Source organism: Heterocephalus glaber, unplaced genomic scaffold (assembly GCF_053883595.1).
Source record: "Heterocephalus glaber isolate CG9 unplaced genomic scaffold, H.glaber_assembly_v1.0 deba00001531, whole genome shotgun sequence".
NCBI lineage: Eukaryota > Metazoa > Chordata > Mammalia > Rodentia > Bathyergidae > Heterocephalus > Heterocephalus glaber.
This window is the reverse complement of record NW_028258329.1, coordinates 13,522,612-13,550,235: the sequence shown is the minus strand read 5'-3', so window position 1 is coordinate 13,550,235 and position 27,624 is coordinate 13,522,612. Positions and strand designations below refer to the sequence as shown.

The following is a 27,624-nucleotide window of genomic DNA, read 5'->3' as shown; positions in this document are numbered from 1 at the left end:
TACCTTCACTGATGAAGGCTATGAGGCTCCAGGCTACCTGTGGACACCAACATGGCTGAAGACCACAGCATGCTGGCTTCCCTCACAGCTTACGAAGGGGCAAGAGAATCCTCTTCTCACAGCCCTCCTCAGGAAGTAGTGCTCAACAGGCAAAGTAACAAGAGGAAGCCAGGAGCTTCCAAGGAATTGTTTGACAGTCTTACTAATGCCTTCCACATCAGAAGGGGTGTTTCTTTCCATAAAAATTACTTGTCTTCCTCCACTTTACTCTAGTGATGATTTTTAAAGTTTGGTTAAGTGGCATCCACTCATCCAGATCCTGGCTCTACCTTCTTGTGTCCAATAATGGCTAAAAGCTTCCCCTCACATATAGCAAGATTTCCCAGCCCTTCTTTTGGAAAACTGACTCATAGCAAACGTCCCACAGAAGGGCAGCCACCCAGTCCACACTGCTCCTGTAAAGGCCCACTTCTAAATAAAAAGATTCTGCTGTTGTTGCCAGTGGATTATCTCCCATGCCTTCCAAAGGAGTCCCTTCACTGAGGAACATGTAAAGCAGAAGAATCTCTGTGGACTCACAGAGAAACGTCTGCGGAACAATTGTTGGCTGCCTGTGTTGTGTCCCGCTGCTGGCTGTCTTGCTGCCTGCTGCTTCAGGTCCTGGGAAGTGTAGTTTCTTCCCATCCATCCAGGCCTGTGATTGCTTCTAAGCACTATATGGGAATCCTGCAAATTCCACTCCATGGTGTTAAAGCAATAATGGTCAATGTGTAGAAACCAACACAACTAATCATACTGTCAGAGAGACAAGGACAAGAGAAGCTTCTGTTTCTATTTTCTGTATTCTTTTGTTAGTGGTTCATTTCAGAGGAGCAGGGAAACCCAGGCAAGTAGTTTTTCAGTCCAACAGATGGATACCACTTGCTACCTTTTGTTCTTCTTACCCGATTTTGTTGCTGGTTTTGGAGAACCAGCTACCTGGATGGAAGCCAGAGACAAGTTGCAAAGAGTAGTGGCATGATTGTGCCTCAGGGCTCCTGCCACTGCCCCCTCTCACTGGGGTCCCCTCTACCACGATCTGTTTCCCTTTCTTCACCCATAAGGTTATAATCCAGGTCAGATACCTAAGAGACACCAGCTTTTCCAAGATAGGATGTTAGTGAAGCTAAATTTGGCTTAGGAAATTCATTTGGGATCCAAATCTTTTTCTAGCCTCTCTTCACTCATAACACCCCATCTAGCCTAATTCACATCAAACTCCACCTCTCAGAGCAACTCCCCCTAAATGGCAGCCTGTGGATCTCAGGTCTCTACGGTGATAGTTACCCCAAAGCAGACTGAAGTCTCTCCCTGGCAGCATATTCAGGACAGGCATTTTCTTTTGATGCCTCTTCTGGAGACTGGGGCCAGCAAAATAGATGGAACTGACACTGACTCGGCACAGCTGCCCACCCCGCCTCCCCCTGCACAGTCTGTAAGAAACCTCGACATTCTAGGGTGCTTGATCAGCCTGCCAGGGACAACACTGGCTAAATAAACCTACAGTGGGGAATTCAGAGAAACAAAGATGGCCCTGTACCTCAGGAATGTGTGAATGCTGCAGAGTCAGGGACAAGAAAGAACTCTTCCTTCTCAAAGACCATCAGATGGTAACGTGATTATTCTTTTCTCAGAATTAATTTCATTAGAGGGTGTGCATTGTATATGCTTGATGAATTATTAACACGTATTCATTCATTCCTTTACTTCAAATGTGGAAGCATCCATAGAAGTGGAAAAGTGCGCCCTGCCCTCCAAGAGTTCACAGTTCAATGAGTTGGACACAAAGGCAATGAGATGTTAAGAGCTCAGGTCTGCTGGGGTGTGAGGGCTTACTCATGCTGGTGACAAGAATCAGGAAGACCTCCAGGACAGGGTAGTCTCGGAAGTAAAGCACAGCGGGTCTCTGCTTTAGGGAGGAGAAAGGAGGACGAGCAAGGGAAAGGCCTCCTAGAGAGACACCCTGTTTCTGAAAGGGGCCAGGGAGGTGCAGCCTAGGATTAGCCCTAGACAATAGGTAAACAAATGAGTGGGCTCTGATTCTGATCCGGTAAAACGTATTCATAAAGACGAAGCTAGAGGAAGGGCGATGACATACTGATTTCCATTCTGGGCTGAGGCCTGCAGCACCATCACACATTTTGGGGGAGCTAGCAGTTCAGCAAAGGCAGGCCAGAGCCCAGCACTGAAACTCTCCCATAGCATTGACTGGGTCCTGTGTCCCAAGGGTCCTGGAAGAGGACATTCTTGACCATAAGAATCTAATTCAGATATTCATTTCTAAACCCCAGGTAAGTACCTGCTTCTGTCATCTGAGTTTATAATTGAAGGCAACCTAATTTCTCTCTGGTGTGCTGTGGAGAATTTGAACTATACAGCCTGCAGTGCCTTCCAACTCCAACACTCAGCAGTTCAATCAGAGTAATCACTCTCTTTTTCTTAAACGATGGAAACAGATACATGAGGAACATATGTAGAAAACGAGTGAATCCAGACCTTGAAATAGAATCTCCAACCTGTTCCCTCTTCCCCTCTCACACAGAACAGTGGCATGCTAAAGCTAACAGATCTGCCAGGTAAAATAAACCATAATAGTAACAGCTAATCACAGAAGTCCCTTAATATTTATCATGCACTTACTCTGCGCTAGCTGCTGGGCTGAGCTTGTTACCTGTATTAGTTCATTTAATCTCAACAATAACCCTATGAAATTGGAACTGTTACTAGCTTCATCTTATGAGGTAGGGAAATGAGACTTGGAAGGCTTCCAGAATTGGCTCAAGGTCACAGCAGTGCTGGGACTGAAACCCAGGTCTGTAACTAAAAAGCCCATGTCCTTAACCACTTTGCTGTTCCCTCCCTGCCAGGCAAGATATGAGGAACCCTTCCCACCCTTAGGGAGGGACTCATCAGGAAGTCTCTCACCCAAAAGGACCAAGAGCCCCCACATGCGCATATATAACAGGCAGGACACTGGCAGCTATGTTCTGGGCATATCTGCTCTTCCTGGGTTATTCCTGGTCTTAACCCCTCATCCCAGTGGTCCATTTATATGAGGTAGTCCACCAGAAGTGGACAGGAGAGGTGAGGAAACAGATGGTTTTCCATCCTAACACATTGTTAAATGCACTTTCAAAGCCTCAGGGTGCCCTGGCGACCTCCTTGGTGTGGTCATCAGCACCAGGGGGAGACCCCACTCATGTTGTTCTTGATGCTACTCCAGTTCCCAGCATCCGGGATCCACCTCCAAGCCTGGCCCTGACCCCGAGGCTTCAAACACATGGAAATGGCTCCCCAGCTGGTTATGTCTTACTCTATTCCTAGATTCTTGGCTTTTAGAGACAGAGGATCTCGACATTTTTATTTTCGTAATAATGGCTCAAGTCAACAATCTGAAATTGATGATAATCATAAACTTAGAATATTTTTTCCTTAAGGTAAAAGTGATTATGTTCTTTCACTATGACCAAATGAAACACAGCAAATTTTCTGGAGGTTTAGCATTCTGTAGGATGAGATTTTTGCCATTTCGTTAATGTTTTTCTGAAATACATGCTAACCATAGAAGACAGTTCTCATGGAGGTACGTTTGCCAAGACACTCTGATTTATAACTAAGGCCATAAAATGAAATGATACGCTGCAATGTTGAAAGTTTCTTTAAAAGAGGAAGCCAACTAAAACATAAATTGTACTCTCATCAGCACCTTAAATGTGGGAAGGGTCTGGGGAGCTCATGTTTATGAGAGCCGACTACCCATGTGCCAGGTGTCATGAATGTTCTGCTCCCAGCAGCCTTTTCACACCTGCCCTGTGAGGTAAGTATCATTTTTTTTACACTTTACAGATCCGAAAACTAAACCTCAGCAAATCTGAGCTTTGTAGGTCACACAGCCAGTTAGAAAGGTCACCAAGAACCATTTCAAAGTCTGTCTGATTCCTGAACCAGAGCTCTTTCCAATACACCATACAACCACCAACGTGAGAACCTGGATGTGGCTTCTTCCAAAGCCAACAGAGCATCTACTTTTGGGACCCTCTGCAGGAATCTATAGTTTCCTAGAGAAATGAGGCAAGAGCTAGAGGTGAGAACCCTTGCAAAATTCTGCCTGTAGGCGCAAGAATCCAAAATGAGAAAAACTATGTTTCACTTTAATAATTAAACAGTGTAGACCTTTAAAACCACTGCTTCCTTCTTCGACCTTAGCCATATCAGCAGAAGTTTCAGAGCTAAACATCAGCCTCTGTCTTATTCATTCTACTGAGCAAGAACCGACCCCAGCTCTCTTACTTGTCCCACTGTCCACGTCTCCCCACCAAAGGCTCCTAGGAGAACCCCCAAGGCTGTAAGAACTTGAGCCTTTCCAAAGTTAAGGAGGCTCCAAATTGCCCAGAACACATGGGCTTCTTCCTGTAAGTCAAGTCTCAACTTCACAATCCTGAATAAAGAAGTGACATTTCCAAATTGTCACCTTTTGTGCCTCCAGGTCAAAGTCTAAAGAGGACAAATAAATGAACAGGGACTTTTATGGGCCCACTGTTCTATCACTGAACAGGAAAGCTACATGTCACACTCAAGGAGACCTGCGTGGCTTGCCATCGTCACAGGGATGAGTTCAGTTTTTTTAATACCTTTTAAATGAAGCCACAACATCTAGTTTGGAAGTGTGGCATCAGCTTAAAAACCTGCTCCAATGAGGAAACTTTCACCACAGGGTGACTTTCTGTGGCTGAATGACGGACTGGTCTGGGATGCTGGAGAAGGCATGCTGTGATATCAAGTGGTTTCCCCTGGGACTCGGATTAATAGTAAATAGAGACTGAAAGTGAATCTTAGAATTCTAGGGCACAGTCTGTAGGTGACTTAGATAAGAAAGATGGGCTCACGATTGGGATACATCTTACTCATCCCATGAAAGAAACCTCTACCTGGGTGTTGGTATGGACATGTAGATAAATATCCTCAGAAAGATTTGGCCTTCGAAGGGGGCTTTGGGCTTGGAATCTGGTCCCACTGGGGTTACGTGGAGAGAAAACCAGCACTTTATTGCTTCAGCTTCCTGCTCTTCTTCATCAAAGCCATGCTGCTATGACATAAGCCTAATAAAAAGTAGGAAACGCAGAAAAGACCGATCTCTTTTTCCTCTTGGCTCTTCTTCCCTCCTCTCCTTTAGGCACAGAGTACCAAGACATTGAGACTGAGAAAACCTGCCCCGAATCACACTCACCTTCAGAAGACTCCTTTGTGAGAAGCTGAGGGCCCTCTTCCTCCTCCTGCAGAGAACAGCCCACCGCCACCCACAGACTCCCAGGCCTGACTTAGTGTGCTCTGCCCTGGCTGAGCGCCCAAGGGTCCCCATGTGGAGTTTCCAATGTGCACTTCCTTTGAGGCCCCAAGCACTGGCCTGTGACAAGGACTAAGGAGCTGACACGGGGCTGAGAGTCCTGCAGTAGCCCTGGGAAGTAGACGTTTTGGGTGGCAAGCTTGACCTGGTATTCATTCCCTTCCACCTGCCCCTCCTCTGCTTCTGTGGGAATGGCTTGCTGCCATGCTTTAAAGACCCCTCTTGGGAATGCTTCTCTGATGGAGGGCTCCAACAGCTCCAAAGAAATCAGCCAAAGCTAGATTTTACTAGGAGGGATCAAAATCACCCGTTTCACAAACTAGAGGAGGCAAAAGCACATACTCAATAGTTTTTGAGTGTGGTATTCTGTATTTTTGCAGCTTATATTTTCCAGATGAGCAGTTTAGAAACATGTGATGTAAAGGACATACTGTACATTGCTGAAAATTATATTAAAAGCACTATTTTAATTCTTCCTCTGTCTCCTGCTGTTACCACTGTCATCTTTCTCTCATGTGTTTGGGGGTAATGAGCCCAATGGGAAAGTGTTTCTGGGGTGTTTGTTCTATATTTGTGAGCTTTGTTCAAAAGATCAGACTATGGAGTCAACACAGACCTGACTTTGAATCCTCTCCCCAACACTTACTGCTAATGTGACGTTGATCAAGTAATCTGACTTATCTGAGCCCTGCAAAATGGGAATGTTAATGCTTGCTTTGTACAACTGTGGTAAGACCTAGATGTTAGATGAAATTGAATGTGAAGGCACTGAGCATGTTATTCAGCACAGAAATGGTCATTGTTCATTGCTTTCTGAACCTTTGGCTGGAATTAGATGCCCCACAGCACTGAAGCAGCTCCTACTGGTATTCAGGGGTTCAAAACCAGTGCTGTCATGTTCCTTTGTGATTCTCCCACCCTCTGTAAACCCTGGGAAAGCAAGGAATGGCTTTGTCTCAGGACATCCCCACTGCCTAGAGCCATGCATGATGTTCAGAGGACGCTCAAGGTACAAATGAATAAACTACCAGCCTCGGACCCAGCCGCTTGGGGGGCTTGGACTTTAATCCCATTCCTCAGTAACCACTACAGCATTTGGACCCATCCACCAGACACCATGGACAGAGCTCAGGCAGCCTTCCCTCTCCTTGCCAGCCCTCTTTCTGATTGGCTGGCTTCACCTCCACACCCTGATCACTTTACTCACTAGACTCCTACCTCACCTGGGCACATTGGGCAGGTAGACCTCTGCCACTGACTTGCATCTAAGAGACCCCACTACATTATTCTGCGCCTAGAGAGGAGCACTGGGCACAAATGCTGACATATCCTGTCTGTGCTCTGTGCTATGGGCAAGGAAGGTAGGATCCCTCCACTCAGTTTATGGTGCCTGCTCTGGTAACAGACTCACTTTCTTCATGCCCCTGCCACCCTGGATCTTACCCTCTATTACAGCCTAGTCACAGTTTGCAGCTGAGCTCACTGAAGATCAAAGCTCATCAAATCAGTAATCCAAGATGGCATTCACCCCAGCTCTGTATTGTCTTTTCAGCTCTGGGGCTCGAAGTGGTCAAGAGTGTATCTGGCCTTTTTAAAGGCCTGATTGCCAGCCTGTTGTGGCATTAGGGACTCCTTTTTAGCCTGACTCTGGTTATTTATGTGATTGTTTATTTTTTGCAAAGCAACGTGATTTATTTTCTCTGGCATAAAAATCCCAAGAAAATGCAATTTCAACATTCTCTGTCCTGAGGTAAAAGATGCTGAAGCAGCTGGAAAAAGTGGTGGTGGTTTCTCCCAGGAGCTGAACTTCTATCTGCACTAGAAATTCAGATGGCAACAGGAAAAGGAAGAGAAGGAGGACAATTGCTTAAGGCATCAGTGTGCTAGTCCTAAACGTCACATCTACAGCCCAGTTCTTTTCCTTCACTACTTTTATCCCTCAAAAATGTGGTCAAATTATGGAAAACTCACCCTGCCCCCATTTAATCTCAGGCTCTTGAAAACATATTATTTTTTATTTGGAGTCAAGAGATTCATGATTCAGTGATTAACAGTCTCTGAGAGATCTGTTGCATAGCTTGTTCAGCCAACACAATGAGAACAGATGACTTAGATGAGAATCCAAATGCCATTTCTTCCCAATGTCGTATCAGCTGCCAAGAGCTACCAGGGTCTTGAACCAAATACACATTCACTCATCTTGACCCAGCTTGGAAAATCCAACTTAACTTCTTCCTCAGTCTTTGTGAAAGGGTTAGTCATGTATTCTAGTATTTTGTTCAACCAGATTAAACACAAACTACTTCTGTGACCCTTAATGTAGGTTCAGAACATATCTATTTTTCAAAGCCTTTTCTTTTTACTTTAGGAACTACTGCTATAGAAATGCTTTTGTAACTCTTAAGAGACGTGTATACTAATACACAGGACAGACTGGCTTGTTTTCTAGAAAGCCTTTAAATAGTGTCTTAACCTTCCCAAGTCCTAGTACAGTTGTACCTTAGTCCATGAACTTAATTCTTTCCATGGTTCTGGTCACAAACCAAACTGGATGAGAACAAAATCAAATTTCCCCCTAAGGTCAAAATTGAACCTAACCATTGAATTTGATTCGGTTCTCATCCAATTCAGTTTTCAACCAGAATCGTGGAAAGAATTAAGTTCACGAACCAAGGTACCACTGTATTTCTAGCTATGAAATATTTGTACCTGTTACCTATGGGATTCCCAAAGGAGGCCATTCCAGATCTTTGAGAATCCCACTTGCTCTGTTCCTCATAAGAAAATTAAAGGGTGAAATATGAAAATGTAGAACACAAAGGCAAAATGGCAAGTGCATGAGTTCCTTTGACCAGGAATGCAGTGCAGCTCCAAGGACTGGAACGCTGTAGGGTAGAAATCCTGGACTGCTCTGGACAGGACATTTTTGTATGAGACCTTTCTATTATATGTCACTGAGAACCTCACCACCACACACAGGGCAACTGAAAGGTCTTCCCAGTGGAATGAAGGTAAAAACCCTCTGTCACCAGCTTTATACCCCTCTGCTTAGCAGGTAGCTCCTTTGTGACATCAGATGCTTAACTTGTCCTCCATCCTACCCTTCAAGTTCTTTGGGGAATTACACAATGCTTTTGGAAATCCTCCTCCTGCTGAAAAGCTACACCCTCAATACCTTCCTCAGTCAATTTCTCAATTTTTCAGTCATTACTTATTAAAACAGCTTTGCCTCACTTATGAAGACTTGGTTCTGCTCATTTGAGAACTTCAGCCTCATATTCCATTCAGGCTCCACAAGAGCAGGCCGGTTCCATGGCTCCAGGGACCTGAAGTGGAGGGGATGTGAGTGAGATTTTTCTCCCACCTTTTTCCTTTTTGCCCCATTCAAATGTGGCTCCAGATGGAGGTATGGAAGCCAAAGAGAGGAGCAAGGTTTGCCTCGAAGACTTCCTGTAACTGAGAATGCTGTCCTCACTGCCCAGTGCTACGGATCTCACCTCTTCCAAACAGTACTGATGTGGAACAGGTGGGTCCCAGCTGGCTTCATTGAAGAGGGATTCAAGCCCAAGGAGCTTGCTTAGTTTGCTTTGAGAGGCAGCTCCCACTTCAGCAGCCTCTGAATTGTCAGCCTTGAGCTCCTTTTGCCTGTAGTGAGTGCCACTTCCCTGTACTAGGTTAGTCCCCAGCAAACCCCAGCCCCATGCTCATCTTCCCTGTTTGCCTGCACTCTTAGCAAGAAGAGGGGCAGGGCCATTTCTGCCTCTGTGTGAAGGCTGCTTCCTTCCCAGGGCTGTGCTTGCCTCCCTCCTCCATGGCCCCTACCTCTGGTGTACCCCTACAGCTCACCTTACCCTGCTCTGATGGTGACAGATAATTCAGCAAGCCTGAGTGTGAGGAGGACATGCTACCAGTATGCGCACCTGCAAACTTGATGAGCAATGGCTTTGGAGACCCCTTCCCTTGAATATGGAGAGGGAAACCAGCCAATGCCTTTCTCCACTACCATCACTCGTCTCTCCTCAAAAGGTGACCTCTCATTCCCTTCTCCAACCCTTTGTATGTGTTTGGGAAGGGAGAGGCAGGGGGAGTTGGTAGTACCCTTTATGGAAAAGGAAATACTCAAAAGACCTCCTCCAGTATGCCATACCAGTATCATTAAAAGGGGAAGGCTGGTCATCCAACAGTTGGCAATGCCACTACCTCAAAGGAAGTCTCCCAGCTGCATATCAGGAACAGCCACCTAGTACCTAAATGCTCAGCTACCTTCTAACCTTCAGATCGTTAATTCTACATAGGTTTCACATGTCATCAGAGTGCTGATGCAGAGCCTTGTGTGGAGCCCTGCACCCTCAGAGATGCTATTGGGAGGGGCAAGGAAACTCTGTACCCAATAAAATTATAATCTAAACTGAGGGTAAATGAGCCTCCACCCTTTAAGAGCCTTATATATTCAAGTACTCTACTGGGTAGCAGCGATGTGAGAATGATGGGAATTCAGACAGGAGAGAAGCCCTGAGATCTCAGTGGAAGATTGAGCACTCTCACAGAGGCAGAATGTGCAAAGGACCCGTCTCCTACGATGTTTTGTCTCTAGGAACAGGTGTCTCAAAGGAGCCGGGGCAGTGGCTGCCAGAAGTAAAATGTTCTAGGATAATGATAACAATGCACTAAGCACCAGGATAAATCCTTTACAAAGCTGTGTCTGCACTTCATCCTTGCAGCATCCTTCAAGCAGGAGTCATTTCATACCAGCCTATTGGTATGGGTCTCAGCTCCTCTGCCACATGACCACTGAATGCTCACCAATAAGGCCAAGGTCATTGCAGTCATTCTGTAGGAAGACTGTGAGGATTCAATAGGGTAATATCAAGAAAGCTCTTAGCACTGTGTCTGGCACCTACAAAATGTCCAAGAAATCAAAGAACTCTTCTTTCACTTGAGTAAATAGAAAACATTTTCACTCATATTTCCAAATCATCTGACAGTCCAATTTTAACACAGCTAACTTGCTGTGGGTAAATAATTATAACAGCAATTATCTCCCTGAGGACAATTATTTGCTATCACCATTTGCACCCACTGAAATTACATGCATAAGAAGCAGAGTCACCCATTGGCAGATAAACATAATTAAATTGGAAGAATGACATCCAATGGCTGATTGGATTAATAAAAGAAACTTATTCCCCAGAGGTAGTTCAGAAATGCTTCTCCAAGTTGGATCATATTTTTAAAGCTTATATTCTGAATTCAAATTATGTGTTAATTCTTTCCCCCAAAATTAGCACTTATCAAATCCTTACAAACACCATGTACCTCCAAAACGCCAGGACTACGATGGTTTTACAAATGACACAAACAGCCACAAATCTTCTTGATCATTGTGTAAAAATAGATACATAAAAGCCATGGTATTTTGTATGTAAAACAATTCAGCAACAAACTTATTCTGATGATGTATTTCCTGGTTTGAAAATTATATTTTAAACAATATGCAATGCTCATGATAAATACAGTCACCACACCACAAATTTAAATAATTTTCTTCCCTTACACTCTCCAAGAATAATGACACTAAGATTTGGATCAAAAAAGCTCACAAAATTTACAAACTCTCCCAAATTTCTTATGAATGAATTCACGACAAAATTATAATAATTAGTGGGGCCGAAGTTTATGAAGCCTGAGTGGTAGAGAATTTTCTTTTTGGGAATTTCTGAAACTCTAATTGTTCTTAAAGACATGAAAATGGGTCTGAGGTTTTAGTTCTAAATCTATGCCTACTGTTTATCACTCCAAAATGCCTCAAGATAATTGGTATCTGTTAATTACATGAGTTTTTATGCGGCTCGACATTTACAAGTTTTGGTGGAGTCTACATGGCATACTTCTTAGGTGCTTGAAATACTTCTGTGAGGTAGAGATAAGAAAGCCATAAAACTTTATTTTACCACCGGAAAAATCCCAAAGAGGAGAATGTCCTTCCTAGTAGCTCTTTGCTCTGTCACAAAGAGAAGAAAATAAAATTATCTGTCCCAAGATGGCTGCCAGAAAGGACCACAAGCTGTCAAGAGCCTGAAAGAGCATTTCAATCACTTCCACACTTTCGCAGACGAAAAAGCAGCTTGCATCCAAAACTATTGCAGAAGTAAAAACAGGTGTCTTTAATATCCACTGCATACTTTAAATGTCCTTAGAGGGTAGACCATGGTTAGCGTGGAGATTTTCAGGCTTTGTTGAATTGTACCACTGGGCAAACTACATTCTTTACTTATCTAACCCCATGAGACCAAAGATAAAGTTTGCCAGACTGCTACCACCTTAAACTCTTTGAAGGCTATTTCATAATCATTCTAAATATTTATCTGAAACTAAGACTTCTTTAGAAAGATTCTTGTATTGTCTTTCCCCTCCCTTTAAAAAAAAAATACAGTCATCTTTTCAAGAGACTAGTATAAACTAAGCTTGGTCATTAGGCTGTGGGTAGTTGTGTGCATGAATTAGCAATGTGGTCAAACAAGATTCCCCACTTCTCAGCCCGTGTTCACTCAGACTCATGGTTATACCCTTATTTGCACAAAGTTGCACATCCTTCTAACTGGGGCATAGTGAGTATAGATACATTTCTGCTGCCAGGGCACTAATGGATATAAATCCTACCTCCTTAGCTTTCAAATTTCTAAAATAATAATAATAATTAATAATAATAACAAACTCATAGCTATGTAATAGCCATACTCAGCTCAGTTCATTTACAAAGGTTTTATGATTTCATTCTCAGTCATGTTCACAATAGTAATGATTATGTGTCATTTACAACAGCACATATAACCTATTAAAAATGCCTAGAAATAAACATAACAAAAGTTGCATTATTTACTTTTTTTAAAAAAAATGGTAAAACTATCTATCCTCAAAGGCAGAAGCACTAACTTGAAAAATAAAGCCTATTACCATATTCCTAGACTAGATGGCTAAACACTGGTGAAATGTGATTTCTTCCCAAATGAAACTACAATTCCAATACAATCCTCAAAAAAAATCTCAACTGTTTCTACTGAAATTTACAAACTGACTGCAAAATTCAAATACAAGTAGGTACTCAAGCATGGCCCTGGTAATTCTGAAAGTAGAGTAAAAGAGAGCAATGAATGAGGTGTAGCTTCTCAGAATTAACGTGGTCACAGAGCTCTAGAACTTAAAAAGGTGGAAGCCTTCACACAGGATCAGGAAAGGAGATCAGACTCAGAATAGCATCCATAAATAGACATTTATACTTGTATATGTGGCACCTACAATATATTCACTAAAAGGAAGCATTTTGAATTATTGACAAAACACTGGACCATTCAACTAATGGTTTGGAGAGAGAATATGGAAACAAGTTTAACTCATTATCCACTCACCAGTGAAAAACGCAAATCCTCTTTGGTTTACATAAATTGTTTTCAAAACTATAAAGACTTAGGAGAAACAGAATACATTCATGATTTAGAAATTTGGTAAAAAGACCCCAAATCCAAAACTCCTTAAATAAAAAGATAGCTAGATTAAACTACTTCAATATTAAAATATCTGTACAATCTCAAACAGCATATGTAAAATCAAAACAGATGAAAATATTTCAATATCCATAAGCAATTATGGTCAAAATATATAAAGAATTCCTACAATATCAACACAAAAAATTAGAGTTGCTATGTTTCACCACATCGAGGGCTGCCATTTCTCTTTTTGTCTCTGTAATCCTGACAGGGAACACAGCAAATAATTGGAAGGGTTGGTTCATGTAAGAGAATCTACAGAGGTCCTCTAATGGGAGAGTATGCAAAGTTGGTAATAATCAAGGAAATACAAGGGTTTGTTTTAGGACCACCTTTTACCTATCAAGGTAGATAGGATAATATCTTCCAGGGCACATGGGAATTGTGGGAGTATAAACTGGTACTGTCATTCCAGAAGAAAATTTAGCACTGTCTGTTAAATTTTAAATGCTCATGCAAGGTAATTCAGAAAGTGTATTTCTCAACATCCACCTAACTAAAGGGGTGGTGGGTACTATAACATGACATGGTTTGGGTTTTCCAGAACCCCTGATGATCAGAGGTTTATTTTCTGGCCACCCTCAGTCTTTTCCTCCTCATGACCTACAAAGAACATGGCTGGACATACACTTCCATTTCCTTTTCCATTTTCCATTTCCATTTTCTTCTACTTTTTCGGTCACTGTTAGAACCCCACTGCCTCCCCTGGTTTAAATCCTACCCATCCTTCAGTAGCCAGTGAAAATGCAGAAGGCCCCTCTTACCCTTGCACCATATGTTCCAAGACCTCTTGTGGATGCCTGAAACTGCAGATCAAACTTGATACTATAAAGATTATACACATATACCATAATAAACTTCTATCTTTTCACCTAAAGAAAGCTCCAGATAGCTTCTGTTTCACATAGCTAAATTGCCAGCATCAGTATTCTTGAGCTTTGAGGCCATTGTTAAGCAAAATAAGAGTTGTTTGAAAATAAGTGCTGCAATGCTATGACAATCTGTTAACCAAGATGACTGCAAATGACTGATGGGCAGGTTGCATATATAGCATGGATACCTTGGACAGGGGATGATTTTCCTCATAGGCAAGAATGGTGCAAGATTTCATCACACTACTAAGAATGGTGCACAATTTAAAACTTGTGAATCATTTATATCGAGTTTTCCACTTAATGCTTTCTATCTGTTTGACTGATGGTAAATCCATGAAATCTTGGAGAGTGAAAGAACAGATAAGGGGAGACTATGTTACAGGGAACCATGGTGCATTTGAGGATTAGCTTATTAAGCTTGACTGTTTTACCAGTGGCTCAATACCTTGTTCACATAATAATTCCCCATGATGTCTGACCTACTCCAATTATCCTCACAATAATAAGACTTTCTAGGAGTTTTCCAATTCTTCACTGGGGTTCCCTAGGCAGAAACTAGACTGGAGAAGTTCCAATGCACCAACAAACTGAGCAGTAAGACAATGGACAGTCCGTTGGTTCCACACTCTCTCCAACCATTTACTGAAGTGACAGTGTCCCACTAGTTTTCACAGCCCTTCCCTTTCGTGGCAATTGTGCTTTTTTCTTTTTTTGTATCAAACTAGGGACCTTGTGCTTGCAAAGCAGGTGAATGAGCTAAATCCCTGGCCCAGTAATTCTGCTCTTGGTCAATCATGTATATATTTCCTATATTGAGGTATGTTCATTTTAGACAGTATCTCTGTGTCTTGTTTTAAATTCTCTAACAAAATTTAAGATAACATCTTATATGTATGAAAGTATATCAAACATTTTAATTACATTGAATGGATTTCTACTCAATGGTCTAATCAGGCAAATAACATGGCTGGGGGAAGTTTGTGGCTACAAAGATTTCATCCTCAGATAGGTAGGTTAGATTGCATGGGTCCTGGGAGTTACTTAAGATTTTAGTGTCCTCAAGGAAGAAGCAGACATTGCAGCACAGCTCAGCCCTTCCTTCCAGGAGACAACTGTGATTTGTCCATCTGTCTAGAGTAGAGCTCTTGTGTCAGCGAAGACTGTGACTGGCAGAGTCTGTGGACATTTGTGGGCATCAGTCTTCTGAGCTTGGAATTGGGAATGCACGCTCCACAGTGACTGGGATATTCAGCCAAATGAGACACAAACATCTTCTCCTCCGGCAATGACCCAAAGCCCTGCTCCACATTCCCCATAGCTTTGGAACATCTTAACTACAGGCTGAGACCCATTTCTGGCTGCAGCATTGAGTCCTCCCACTTTTTGACCCAGTTCCTGTCTACCCTTTCAGAAAATCTATGTTCTCCCAGACACTGAATTAGTCTGGATTATTTATGCAGCCCTTCTGAATCTATCTAGCCCAAACTGCAGAATGGGCCATTTTTCTTCAAGAAGAGCCAGGTCAACAGTTTTTTCTCCCATGATTCTGCTGAGACCATTCACAAGGATGAAGACAACCTCACCTTGATGAGTCAGAGCCTGGGGGACTGTCCTCTCTTCTCCACAGAGTTCTCTCTGGACTGTGGCCAGCACTTTATATTAGGTAGGTCTCGGCTATGGCACCCGAACCCCTCTGTGCTTTCAACTCTTCTAGGAAGAGGTGTGAGCTTCTTTATCCACAGGGTCCTCACTATAGACCCAGGGATTGTTCTTGAGACTCATGAAACCACAACCTCACCCACAAAAAGCTCCAACATCCACCAGAGTAAGCCAGATGCAGCCTGAGGTATGAGGCAGTTTTCACAAGTTAAGCAGGACAACTTTTCATGATGCCAGATGGCAAGATCGAGGAACCTGTGGTGAAGGGAGCCACTGCTGTTTTTCTTCCCTCTCACTGCTCTACCCTGAAAATTATCCCAGATTATCCCAGGGGGCAGCTGAGAAGTAAAAATAGCAGCTGTTATTTGTTTAGACTCAGTTAAGTGTCAGCAGCTACTGTCCTAGATGTTTGCATTCTCTGCAACAGTTTTATAAGGTAGGTACAACTCTCTCAGTTGTCCGAGAAGGAAAGAGGCTCTCAAGCTTGGGTCAAGCCTGGGACCTCTGTGACTTCCGTGTCCACTAGAGGGCGCCAGCCTCTCCTTTTCTTGTCTGAGAAGAATGATGGTTGATGGGAGTGATGGGAATGACAGGTTTGGGGGTGGATAAAATTCTTTACTTTCATCATAGAAAACTTCCTATTGCAGTAGAGCTGAGACAGCTGGAGAGCACGCCCATTCACATTGTCCACACAATCATCACATTGCTCACCTTCTTGAGCTCTATTGCCCATAGGATGTCCTGTTAGTCCCAGGACGCCCATGTCATGAAGTGATTCAAACTTCTGGGGCAGCTGCTGGAAGAGTAGGCATGTGCCTTGTGGGCTGCCCACCAAGAAGTCATGACACTCTTTTGCTTATTCTCAGTGTCAAGAATCAAAAATGGTGGCAGTGTGGGAGCAGCATAGAAACTAGGAAGTGTCGGCAAGATACTACCAGTGGAGCATGGTCACTTCCAAGGAAATGCCATCTCAGAGAACGTGTGTCAGGGAAGGGAAAGTGGCCAGTGGTCATTGTCTCAGCAGAAGTAGTGGCAAAGGCCAGAGGGCTGACCTTTAGAACTTCCAGTGAAGGTGAAAATGCTCTACACTGCTCTGTTCAATATGGTAGCCATGAGCCACATGCAGCTTTTGAGCACTTGAGATGGGGCTCAAATTAGTGTATCTGTAGTAGTGTAATTGAGGACAGAAACTTTGAATTAGATTTAATTCATCTGTGTTTGAAAGGTCACTGTGTCTGGTGGACTACTATCTTGAAAAGTGCAGTCCTAGAACATCGCACTATACCCCACTGAAGAGGAAGAGGTTGGTGGGTGTGACCTTCACCTGCTGCTGTTCCCAAACCAAAGGGCTAGAAAGTGTTCACAGGTGAGTGTTAGTCTTGATTTCTCCAGAATTTGCAGCCATGTCTCCTTTTTTCTTTTACTAGGGAAAAAAAAATCTGCTGCAAGATTTAGAGACCTATGTAAGGTCACCACTGTATCCTTTCTGCCCCCCAAAACTGACCTCTCCAGAGCTGGCGCTTCTCAGCTCTCCCCATGCTCTCTTCTCTTCCCAGACTCAGAATCACTTTAACTGATGTCTGTCATTGCTGGAGTCTTTAGGAAATTTATGAAGCAGTTTTAGGATTTTCTGCTTAAAAGAAGTGCTAAGCAGTCATTTCTTTTCTATTTTTCCCATGTCAGATGGGGTCCACAAAGTTTACCCACTTCCCAGGCCCTGAGGTATAAGATACAGGAATTGCATACTCTTGGATTGTCCTCTCACCTATTCTACCCAGGGAGGACTCGCAGGGCACAGGTTCCTTCTCAGGACCCACATCAGAGTTTACCTCTGCATCCTGCCCTCTGATGATGCTCTTTTCCCTTCTCCCATTTTAGGATAATTTTTGTCTAGTGATTACTGGGGGAAGAAGACTTTTCTGATCTATTTCTAATCAGTCACCGTCCTTCAAGGCCTTGGATTTTGATATTCAAAGGTTCAAGCTTTCAAATTCTTCTGCTTTCCTGCTCTATCAACCACTTACTGAGGCAATAGGTGGTTCACAAGCCAGTTTAAATAGGAAAGGACTAGAGGATGAGAGGGACTACCTAGAAACAAAAATGTATTGGTTAATATTGCAGAATGTGTGCAGTCATGGTGACTGGGACCCAGAGCTCAGAAGGAACCCACAGCAAGATTTATAAGGCCTCCTTCTCCCATTCCAAACATTGGATATTTCACCTTTTCTTGGAAAAAAATTAGTAACAAGAGTCCCTTTCATTATTTCTGCATGCCAAGAGCCTGGCCTTGCATTTGATCTGATTTGCAGGCTGGAGCCTGGCCATGCTATTTTCCTCAAGGCCCTGCTCAGGGTTGCAGGCAGCTGGTCCTCACTATAATCCAAAGACAGTGATGAAGTGGCAGACTTCATTGCCAAACACTGATCTCCAGTTCCCTCTGCCTTGTTCTCCTTACTGTCATCTCCCCGAAGTCAAAGCTGGGCTGAGGATGGGCTTCAGGGGACTGGACTAACAGTGAGCTGCCCCTTGCTCCTATGGGGGCGTGGAGGAATAAAAGGCTGCTGCTCTGGCTTGCAAGGAGGATGTCTGTTTCTATAGGCAGCATTGTCTAGAAGCCGAAATGCACATGCAGGGTGAAAGACTGAAACCACTCAGATGGAATATTACCTACCATTCCCTCTCCTAAAGGAAGAACAACCAGTATTCCCTACTCAGAAAGGCATATGGACTGAATCCAGTAGAAATGACAAACCTAGATAGCTCCAGAAGCCAAGAGTCAGCCCCACAATGTTGAGAAAACACATTTTCATCCTTTTCTTGGATGTGTAACTTCTCATAGAAGGAAAACTATAGTGAAACCCGGAAAGCAAGGAAATTGTTCAACAACCATTTTTCAACCACCCACCAGGTCTGATGTGCATCCAACACTGCTTCCAGGGTTAAAAACACAACCAATCCAAATACAAAGCACAGGGTGACAAAACCTTTAAAATGGCCAAATAGGACAGTCATTTTTAGTGCACCTCATACCCTGAAGTGCCCACTGAAAGCTGCCACAGGGTCTCAAGCAGTTTCAATTTGTTTAACCTTTTGTTTAACCTTTTCATGGCATTGATATTTACTCCTCGGCTTCCATAGCTAATATCTGCTGTGTGCAAGATCTGTACACCCTTTGTATAGCGAGTGCTTCCTTCTTGACTTCCCAATGGAGAGGCATAAAGAATCTGCAATAAGCACCAAGGATAGTGCTGCATTCACAAAGTGAGGGCAGGGAGGGAGATCGGGCAGCCAGTGCCACGGGAGCCAGGCCTGCCTCCATATTGAGAAACCAGTGGGAATTGCTGATATATTCACATGTAGAGGAATGAGAAGGACAACTTGTATGATGAAATACCTTCTCTATGTCATACCGTGGTGCAGGCACTTCCTATATTTTTCTTACTTATTTCTCCCATCCTTCTGCATAGAATATTGCCGTTATCTATGAGAAAGAACATTGCTTTGGAAATGTTAACAAATTTTTTCTTTTGTATTCAATTTTCCCTCTTGGCCTTTTGCTCCCTTCAGCCAAGGAAGCATTTTGTGTTAGTTGCTTTAGGGGAGAGATGTAATAATGGGGGGAGAAAAACAGCAGGTGTAACAACCAAGGCCTTTGGCAATGGGCTCACTGAAGACTGAGAGGTGGACTAATAGAAGCCATGGCCTTTAACTCAAAGCCATCCACCAACTAGAAAAATATTTCCCAAGCTGGGAGAGGCGGTAATTAGAAAAGCAGCATAGACATCAAGGGAAGCCCTACAAAAATGACCACAGGGCTAAGTCCCATAGAAAAATCCCAGATTCACTTCTGGGGTGTGACAGCAAAATGACTTTTGTCATACTTGCTTGGCAGAGTTATGGAAGGGTAGTTCACCTCCAGAAAATCAGTTACAAGATGTGTCACACAATGGTGTTCTGGAGAGAGCAAGCTCAAACTGATTGGTGAATTTCCAGAATTTTGTGAGCTGGTCGTTCTATTATTAGTTTGAAATTGGCCATGGCAAGATCGTTTACGTCCTGTAAATTGGCAAATGCTACAAATCAGGACTTGCCGCTCATCACATTTCCAACTCAAAACCCCCAGACCTGGTCGTTAAACATTTACCAGCACAACACTGCAAGTGGAAGAAGGCTTGGATGGTGTCAGACAAAGGTGCCTATGCTGTCAACAGTGGCTGAGTTGGAAAACAAAGAGCTCCAGGTGGAGGGGCTGTTCAGACAGGAGACCATGGTGACTGCAGAGACAGACAACAACGGTGACCCACACAGGAGGAGGACAATACAGCAGATGCTCAAGTGACACTGAGGACCAGTTGGCCTCAGGAACGATGTTGCTTGTAGATAACTCCTCTAGAACATAAATATAAACCAGGGAAAGGGCAAGAAATCCCAAATTATTTGAGTACATTTCTGCCACCATTCAGAATAGGGACTCAAAGTACAAATTCAACTCATAGAAAGTAATGAGGTTCCACATCTTGCACACCTGGGATGGTGAAGTAAACACTTTTTCCTATTGTACCTATTGGACAGGTGAAAAAGAGGAGAAGTGGACGCCCTACCGAGGTCCTGAGTCACGTGGAAGACACCTAATCACCCTGCTGCAGACAGGCAGGTCTGCCCATGCCTTACCGAGGTCCTGAGTCGCACAGAACACGCCAAATCAGCCTGCTGCAGACAGGCAGGTCTGTGCACACCCTACAGAGGTCCTGAGTTGCGTGGAAGACTCCGAGTCACCCTGCTGCAGACAGGAAGCCACCTGATTCCACACTACAAAGACGCAGAGGTCACCAGACCACCAGACCAAGGTACTGAGTCACACTGTTCCTGGCCCAGAGGTAGGGGCTTCTGAGCCATCTTCCCACTGCTCCTGGTCCAGAGGAAGGGGCTTCCTGGTCACCATCCCTCCCATGGCTAGTGGCCCAGAGGGAGGGGCTTCTGAGCCACCATCCCACTGCTCCTGGTCCAGAGGAAGGGGTTTCCCGGCCACCATCCCTCCAGCTGCTCCCAGCCCACAGGAAAGGGCTTTTGGGTCACCGTCCCTACCACTGCTCCCGGCCCCTGTCCCACCTCACCCAGCTCAGAGGAGGTAAGCTGTGCAGGCGCTAACAGGCCCCCGCCCCAGTTGAAATGAGAAAACACATAAATAAGTCTCAAAACCAGACTTCCAGATCATCTATAGCAACCCCAAAGGGAAATGAGATGGAACACTCTGATACTCAACCACCTGGACCCACTCAACTGGCAACAAAAGGGGATCTGGAAAAAATGAAATTAGAAATAATTTCTCAGATAACAGGGGAAATTCTGCCCCTAGTGCAAGACATGATTAATAAATCTGGACAGGAGCTCAGGAACATGATGGAATCCCAACATAAGAAACAAATGGAATCCATAAAACAGATGCAAATAGATTTCCAGGACATGAAAAACTCCATTGAAAGTCTACACAGCAGAATGAGCCAATGTGAGGACAGAATTTCAGATATAGAAGATAAGATTGCAATTAGTGACCAGGAAAAGAAAAATTGCTTCAAAATTATAAGGCAACATGAGAAATCAATCCAGTAGCTGCTAGATGATGCAAAGAAGAATAACATAAGACTGATTGGAGTCAATGAAGAAACAGGAGAGAGTGCAGATGACATAAAAAATCTCTTCACAGAAATAATGGCAGAAAACTTCCCAAGCAGGGGAAAAGAGCTTGACACACAGATAAGTGAGGCATATAGGACTCCAAATAGCCTTGATCAAAAAAAATCTACACATAGGCATATAATTGTTAAGATTCCAGAAACACAACAGAAGAACAAAGTTCTCCAAGCAGTCAGAGAAAAGAAACAAATCACATACAAAGGAAAGCCCATCAGAATCACAGCAGACTTCTCAACACAAACCATCAAGGCAAGAAGAGCTTGGAGTGACATATTCCAAGCCCTAAAAGAAAATAGCCTCCAACCCAGATTGATGAACCCTGAAAAACTATCTTTCAAAATGGATGGAGAAATAAGATACTTCCATGACAAAGAGCACCTTAGGAACTTCGTGAATACCAAACCAGCACTCCAAAGAATTTTACACAATATCCTAGGAACAGACATTGAGGATCACAACCCCAGGAAGCAAAGCAGAATGAACCCATCTGGCATGACAAGAAATTAAATGGAAAGGGGGAGAACCCAACAAAAAGAAAAAGTCATGGCAATGACAAGTCAATACATTTCAGTTATAACCATCAATGTTAATGGTCTCAATTCACCAATCAAAAGAAATAGACTGGTAGAATGGGTCAAGAAGCAAAATCCAACAATATGCTGCATACAAGAAACACACTTAATTCAAAAGGAAACTCATAGACTGAAAGTTAAAGGGTGGAAAACAATACTCCATGCAACAGGAACCCTAAAAAAAGCAGGAGTAGCTATCCTCTTGGCAGATCAAGTAGATTTCAAACCAACACTGATTAAGAGAGACGAAGAAGGACACTACATCCTTGTAAATGGAACAATCCAAGAGGAAGAGATGACAATCATAAATATCTATGCACCAAACACTAGTGCACCCAACTATATAAAACAAATACTAATGGACATGGAAAGTCATATATGCACTAATACAATTGTAGTGGGAGACCTCAACACCCCACTGTCACAAATAGATAGATCAACTAGACTAAAAGTAAGTAATGAAATACTAGAACTCAATCGAACTCTGGAACAAATGAACTTAGCAGATGTTTACAGAGTCGTCCACCCCACAAAATCAGAATACACATTCTTCTCAGCTGCACATGGGTCATTCTCCAAAATAGACCACATACTCACACATACAACATGTTTATGTAAGTGCAAAGGAATTGAAGTTATCCCCTGTATATTATCAGACCATAGTGCGATGAAATTGGAGATCCATAGCAAAAGAAACTCGAAAAATTTCATAAACTCATGGAAATTGAACAACACACTTCTGAATAACCAATGGGTCACAGAGGAAATTAAAGAAGAAATCAGACAGTTCCTTCAATTAAATGACAATTACAATACAACATATCGGAATCTATGGGACACAATGAAAGCAGTCTTATGAGGGAAATTCATAGCAGTGAATATGCATATTAGGAAAACAGAAGGAGCCCAATTAAACAACCTAATGCTGAACCTCAAGCTTCTAGAAAAAGAAGAGCAGAACAACCCCAAAGCTCATACAAGGGAGGAAATTATAAAGATCAGAGGAGAAATCAATGCAATGGAGACTAAGAGAACAACACAAAAAATCAATGAAGCCAAGAGTTGGTTCTTCGAAAGAATCAACAACATCGACAAACCTTTAGCCAACCTTGTCAGGAAAAGGAAAGAAAAGGCCCAAATCCATGCAATTAGGAATGAAAAGGGTGAAATTACAACAGACCCAGCAGAAATCCAGAGGATCATCAATACCTACTTCCAGAACCTATATGCCAATAAGATGGACAACATAGAAGAAATGGACAGATTCCTAGATACACATGAATTACCAAAGTTGAACGAAGAAGACCTAAAAATTCTGAACAACCCAATATCAATCAATGAAATTGAAAATGTAATTAAAAACTTATCAACTAAGAAAAGCCAGGGCCCTGATGGCTTCACTGCTGAATTCTACAAGACATTTAGAGAGGAACTGCTGCCACTACTGTTTAAACTCTTCAATGAAATGGAAAGGGAAGCAATACTCCCAAATTCATTCCTGGAAGCAAGCATCACCTTGATCCCAAAAGCAGAGAAAGACCCAACTGAAAAAGACAACTATAGGCCAATCTCACTAATGAACATAGATGCAAAAATCCTTAATAAGATACTGGTAAACAGAATGCAGAAGATCATCAAGAAGATTATACAACCTGATGAAGTGGGATTCATCCCAGGGATGCAGGGATGGTTCAATATACGCAAATCAATCAATGTAATACACTATTTCAATAGAGCCAAGGACAAAAACCATATGATTATCTCCATAGATGCAGAAAAAGCATTTGACAAAATCCAACATGCATTTATAATAAAAAACCCTACAAAAAATTGGAATAGATGGTCTCTACCTCAAACTGATAGAAGCCATCTATGAAAAACCAACAGCCAATATCATACTAAATGGTCAAAAACTGAAATCCTTCACACTAAAATCAGGAACAAGACAAGGATGTCCACTATCCCCACTCTTGTTCAATATAGTTCTGGAAACATTAGCCACAGCAATTAGACAAGAGAAAGAAATAAAAGGAATAAAGATAGATAATGAAGAAGTCAAATTGTCATTATTTGCAGATGACATGATACTCTATATAGAAGACCCCAAGAACTCCACCAAAAATCTTCTAGACTTAATAACCAAATTCAGTCAAGTAGCTGGTTACAAGGTCAACACACAACAATCAATAGCTTTCCTCTACAGCAACGACAGACTCACTGAGAGAGAAATAGGGCAAACAATTTCTTTCACAATAGCATCCAAAAAACTGAAATACCTAGGAATCATCCTAACAAAAGAAATCAAAGACCTCTTCTCTGAAAACTATGGCACTCTGAAAAGAGAGATTAAAGATGTTATCAGAAAGTGGACAGACATCCCCTGCTCCTGGGTAGGAAGGATTAATATAGTGAAAATGGACATACTTCCAAAACTGCTATATAGATTTAATGCAATTCCAGTTGAGATCCCAGCAGCATACTTCATAGACCTCGAGAAAACAATCCAAAAATTCATTTGGAACAAGAAGAGACCCAGAATAGCAAAAGTAATTCTGGGTAACAGAGACATGGCAGGGGGTATCACAATCCCCAAGCTGCAACTCTACTACAAAGCTACTGTGATAAAAACAGCATGGCACTGGCAAAGAAACAGACCTGAGGACCAGTGGAACAGATTAGAAGATGCAGAAACAAGGCCAGACACACTCAGCCATCTCATCTTCGACAAAGGAGCCAAACACCCTCACTGGAGGAAAGATAGCCTCTTTAATAAATGGTGCTGGAAAAACTGGGCTTCAACTTGCCAAAGGTTAAAACTAGACCTATATCTCTCACCATGCACTAAACTAAAATCAAAATGGATTAAAGATCTAAATATTAAAATAGAAACTCTGAACCAGTTGGAACAGAGGTTAGGTAGAACCCTTGAAGACATTGGTGTAGGAAAAGATTTTATGAACAAAACCTCAGTTGCCCATGAACTAGTACAAACAATCCACAAATGGGATCTCTTCTTATTAAAAGGCTTTTGCACAGCAAGAGAAACCACCAGCAGTGTGAAGAGACAACCCACAATCTGGGAAAAAATCTTCACCTGCTCTTCCTCAGACAAAGGTCTACTATTTCGAATCTATAAAGAACTAAAAAAATCAGACCTCCCAAATTTAAAGACCCAATCCAAAAATGGGCATCTGAAATGAACAGACATTTCTCAGACAAAGAAGTAGAAATAGCAAATAAATACATGAAAAAATGTTCAACATCACTGGTCATTCGAGAGATGCAAATGAAAACAACGCTGAGATTCCACTTCACTCCAGAAAGAATGGCTGCTATCATGAAATCAACCAATAACAAATGCTGGTGGGGCTGTGGGGAAAGAGGAACCCTGCTCCACTGCTGGTGGGACTGTAGACTGCTGCAACCACTGTGGAAATCAGTATGGAGATACCTCAAAGAACTAGGACTGGAAGTCCCATTTGACCCCGCTATTCCACTGCTGGGGATCTTCCCCAAAGAATTCAAAGAATCATACCACAGTGATATATGTGCACCCATGTTCATAGCAGCACAGTTTGTAATAGCTAAAACTTGGAAACAGCCCAAATGCCCACCAACTGGAGACTGGATAAAGAAAATGTGGTTTTTTTATAAAATGGAGTACTACTCAGCCATAAAAAATGAGAAATTAGAGACATTTATAGCTAAGTGGATGCACATTGAGGCAATACTCTTAAGTGAAATAAATAGGACACACATGTGTAAATACCGAATAGTTTCTCTGGTGTGAGAAACTGAAAGTGTAAATAAGGACTAAATGTATAATTGGTAATGTGAAATAGGAAGAAAAGGGGCAAAGGGGAAGGAAGTGGGAGGGCTAGGGGAAAGGATAGAAGGGAATGGGATTAATATGAGAAAATGGAAAAATAGGAACAAAATCTTTGTAAATAGGGAGGAATGGAGGGGTTGAAGGGAGGGCTGGGCAAGGGTGAAAAATAAGAACCAAGAGAGACTATGTAAAGGTGCAAATTTCCAATGATGAATGTCATTATATTGTAAACCTAAAATGTACCAATGATTAGAATGAATAATCAATAATGTAAAATAGGAAGAAAAGGTCCAAAGGGGTAGGGGTAGTGGGAGGGGCAGGGGAAAGGAAAGAAGGGAAAGGAAAAATGCTGAGAAATGGAAAAAATGGAAATAAAGTCTTTGTAAATAGGGAAGGGTGGAGGGCATGAAGGGAGGGCTAGGAATGGGGAAAAAATAAGAACCAAGATGCATTATGTAAAGGTACAATTCCCAATGAGAAATGTAATTGTGTTGTATACCTACAATGTACCAATAAAAGAATTTAATAAAAAAAAGAAAAAAGAGGAGAAGTGGAGGGCTTGCCTCTCCTTAAAGTCTTTCAATGTCTCTCTAGCTCCCTGAGCTGCACTATTTTCACCACGTGGGGAGAACCAAAGATCTGGGACAATAGCAGTGCGGGTGGACAAAGTACTACCTGGTGCTAAAGGGGGGGAGCAGGAGCTAAGTCAGGTGCAGCCACAAACAAATGAAAACTCTTCCGAAGGCCCAACTCAAATCAAGACAGATCCCAGACTCCTTACCTTGTAAGGAATGAAAATCACTCAGCAGAGGAAAGAAAAGGCTGCCTTGGAGTCAGACTTTCTTTAATAATTCCAGGGCTGGCTTTGATGGAGCTGGGAAGAGGGAGGTCATTGATACTGCTGATGACTGTGTGGGAGAAGGGCATGCTTCATGGAATCCACACAGTGGGCTACCCAGAGGGTGACCTGTGTGGGGCATGAGCAGAGCTGGGGTCAGTGCTCAATGAGCCTTGGAAGAGCATGGGGAAACAGCATTCTGATCCGAGGGCAACAGTGTTCTCTGATGTCACAGAGAAAAGAGCCCACCCACCAGTAGAGACCCAACTAGTGATCAGTCATGCATGGCAAGATATTCAGTGAGCTCCCCACCCCACCCTGAGTCCCTCCTTCCTCCAAGAAGAACAGTGCTCCATGTGGATATCCCACCAGCCTTGGCCCAGGTTCCTCCCTGTAAGTGTGCTTGAAGTGAGGGGGAGTATTTTGTGAGAGGGATTAATGGGAATGTATCTTTTATTGTAACAATTTAAAAACATTTACCATTCACTGTATTTTTAGATCATACTTCATACATATTAGTTTTGAGAGCCAAGGAGTGGGTAGAAAGATGCAAGATGCATTAAGCATGAACCACTTGAAAGTGGCTTATGCAAGAAGGTGTGGTGTTACCTCCTTTATAGAGAAGTCACAAGTTAGAGATTTGTAGGACTTAGGCCCAAGGCCTCAGCCCTCCGTCAAGGACATTTTACCTCCACTTCTCTCCATCCCTTCTCTGCCATCCTCAGCAGAGTCTTGTCCCCAAACAACTGCAAAAAACACAAGTACCTCATCATCTGAAGAACTGCTGTAGGAATGATATTAGACCTCCAAATGATATAGGGGAAATATTATCACTCCCAACCTCCTAGATGTCAGATACACCAAGATTGTGTTCCCCAAAATCAAAGAATGAATTCTAAGGAACAATGGAGGTTAAGAGTAGGAAATATTCATTGAGAGATACAGCTCCTGAGAGGCGGATGGGGACCAAAATGGGTTGCCAAGGACCCCACTTTTCAGGGGAAGTTTTATAAAGCATAACCACATGGGTACCATGTGGGTTAAAGCTATGATCTATCAATAAGGTTACAGGTATAGTCACTTAGATAATATTGATCCAGTGGGGGAGAAAGTCACATAGCAAGCATACATGAAAAGAACAAAGAACTTTTGAGGAGGGTGATGGGTCTGAGGGTCTTGGTCCCCTATCAAGATGACTGATGTCTATCTAGACTTCATTAGACCAGGTGT

General features: G+C 42.8%; 1 protein-coding gene and 1 long non-coding RNA gene across 6 annotated transcripts in view; one reads left to right on the top strand and one right to left on the bottom strand.

Annotated features, from left to right (window-relative positions):
- The window catches only part of Slco3a1 (solute carrier organic anion transporter family member 3A1), a 318,089-nt gene extending 312,231 nt beyond the window's left edge, over positions 1-5,858 (top strand). The window contains exon 11 of one of the 2 annotated variants that reach the window (XM_004852723.3): positions 5,213-5,858. In XM_004852723.3, coding sequence (XP_004852780.1) covers positions 5,213-5,295 — 83 coding nt within the window. In that variant the 3' untranslated portion in view covers positions 5,296-5,858. The other variant, XM_087188354.1, reaches the window with a different exon arrangement.
- LOC110350735 (uncharacterized) overlaps positions 1-26,597 on the bottom strand; it is a 39,753-nt gene extending 13,156 nt beyond the window's left edge. For 2 of the 4 annotated variants that reach the window (XR_002397525.2, XR_002397524.2), the window contains exons 1-2: positions 26,338-26,597; positions 19,606-19,850 (exon numbers count right to left, since the gene is read on the bottom strand). This is a non-coding gene — a long non-coding RNA (uncharacterized LOC110350735). The remainder of the gene's footprint in view (positions 1-19,605; positions 19,851-26,337) is intronic. The other 2 variants (XR_002397526.2, XR_002397523.2) reach the window with 1 other exon arrangement.
- Between the last annotated feature and the right edge of the window lie 1,027 nt (positions 26,598-27,624).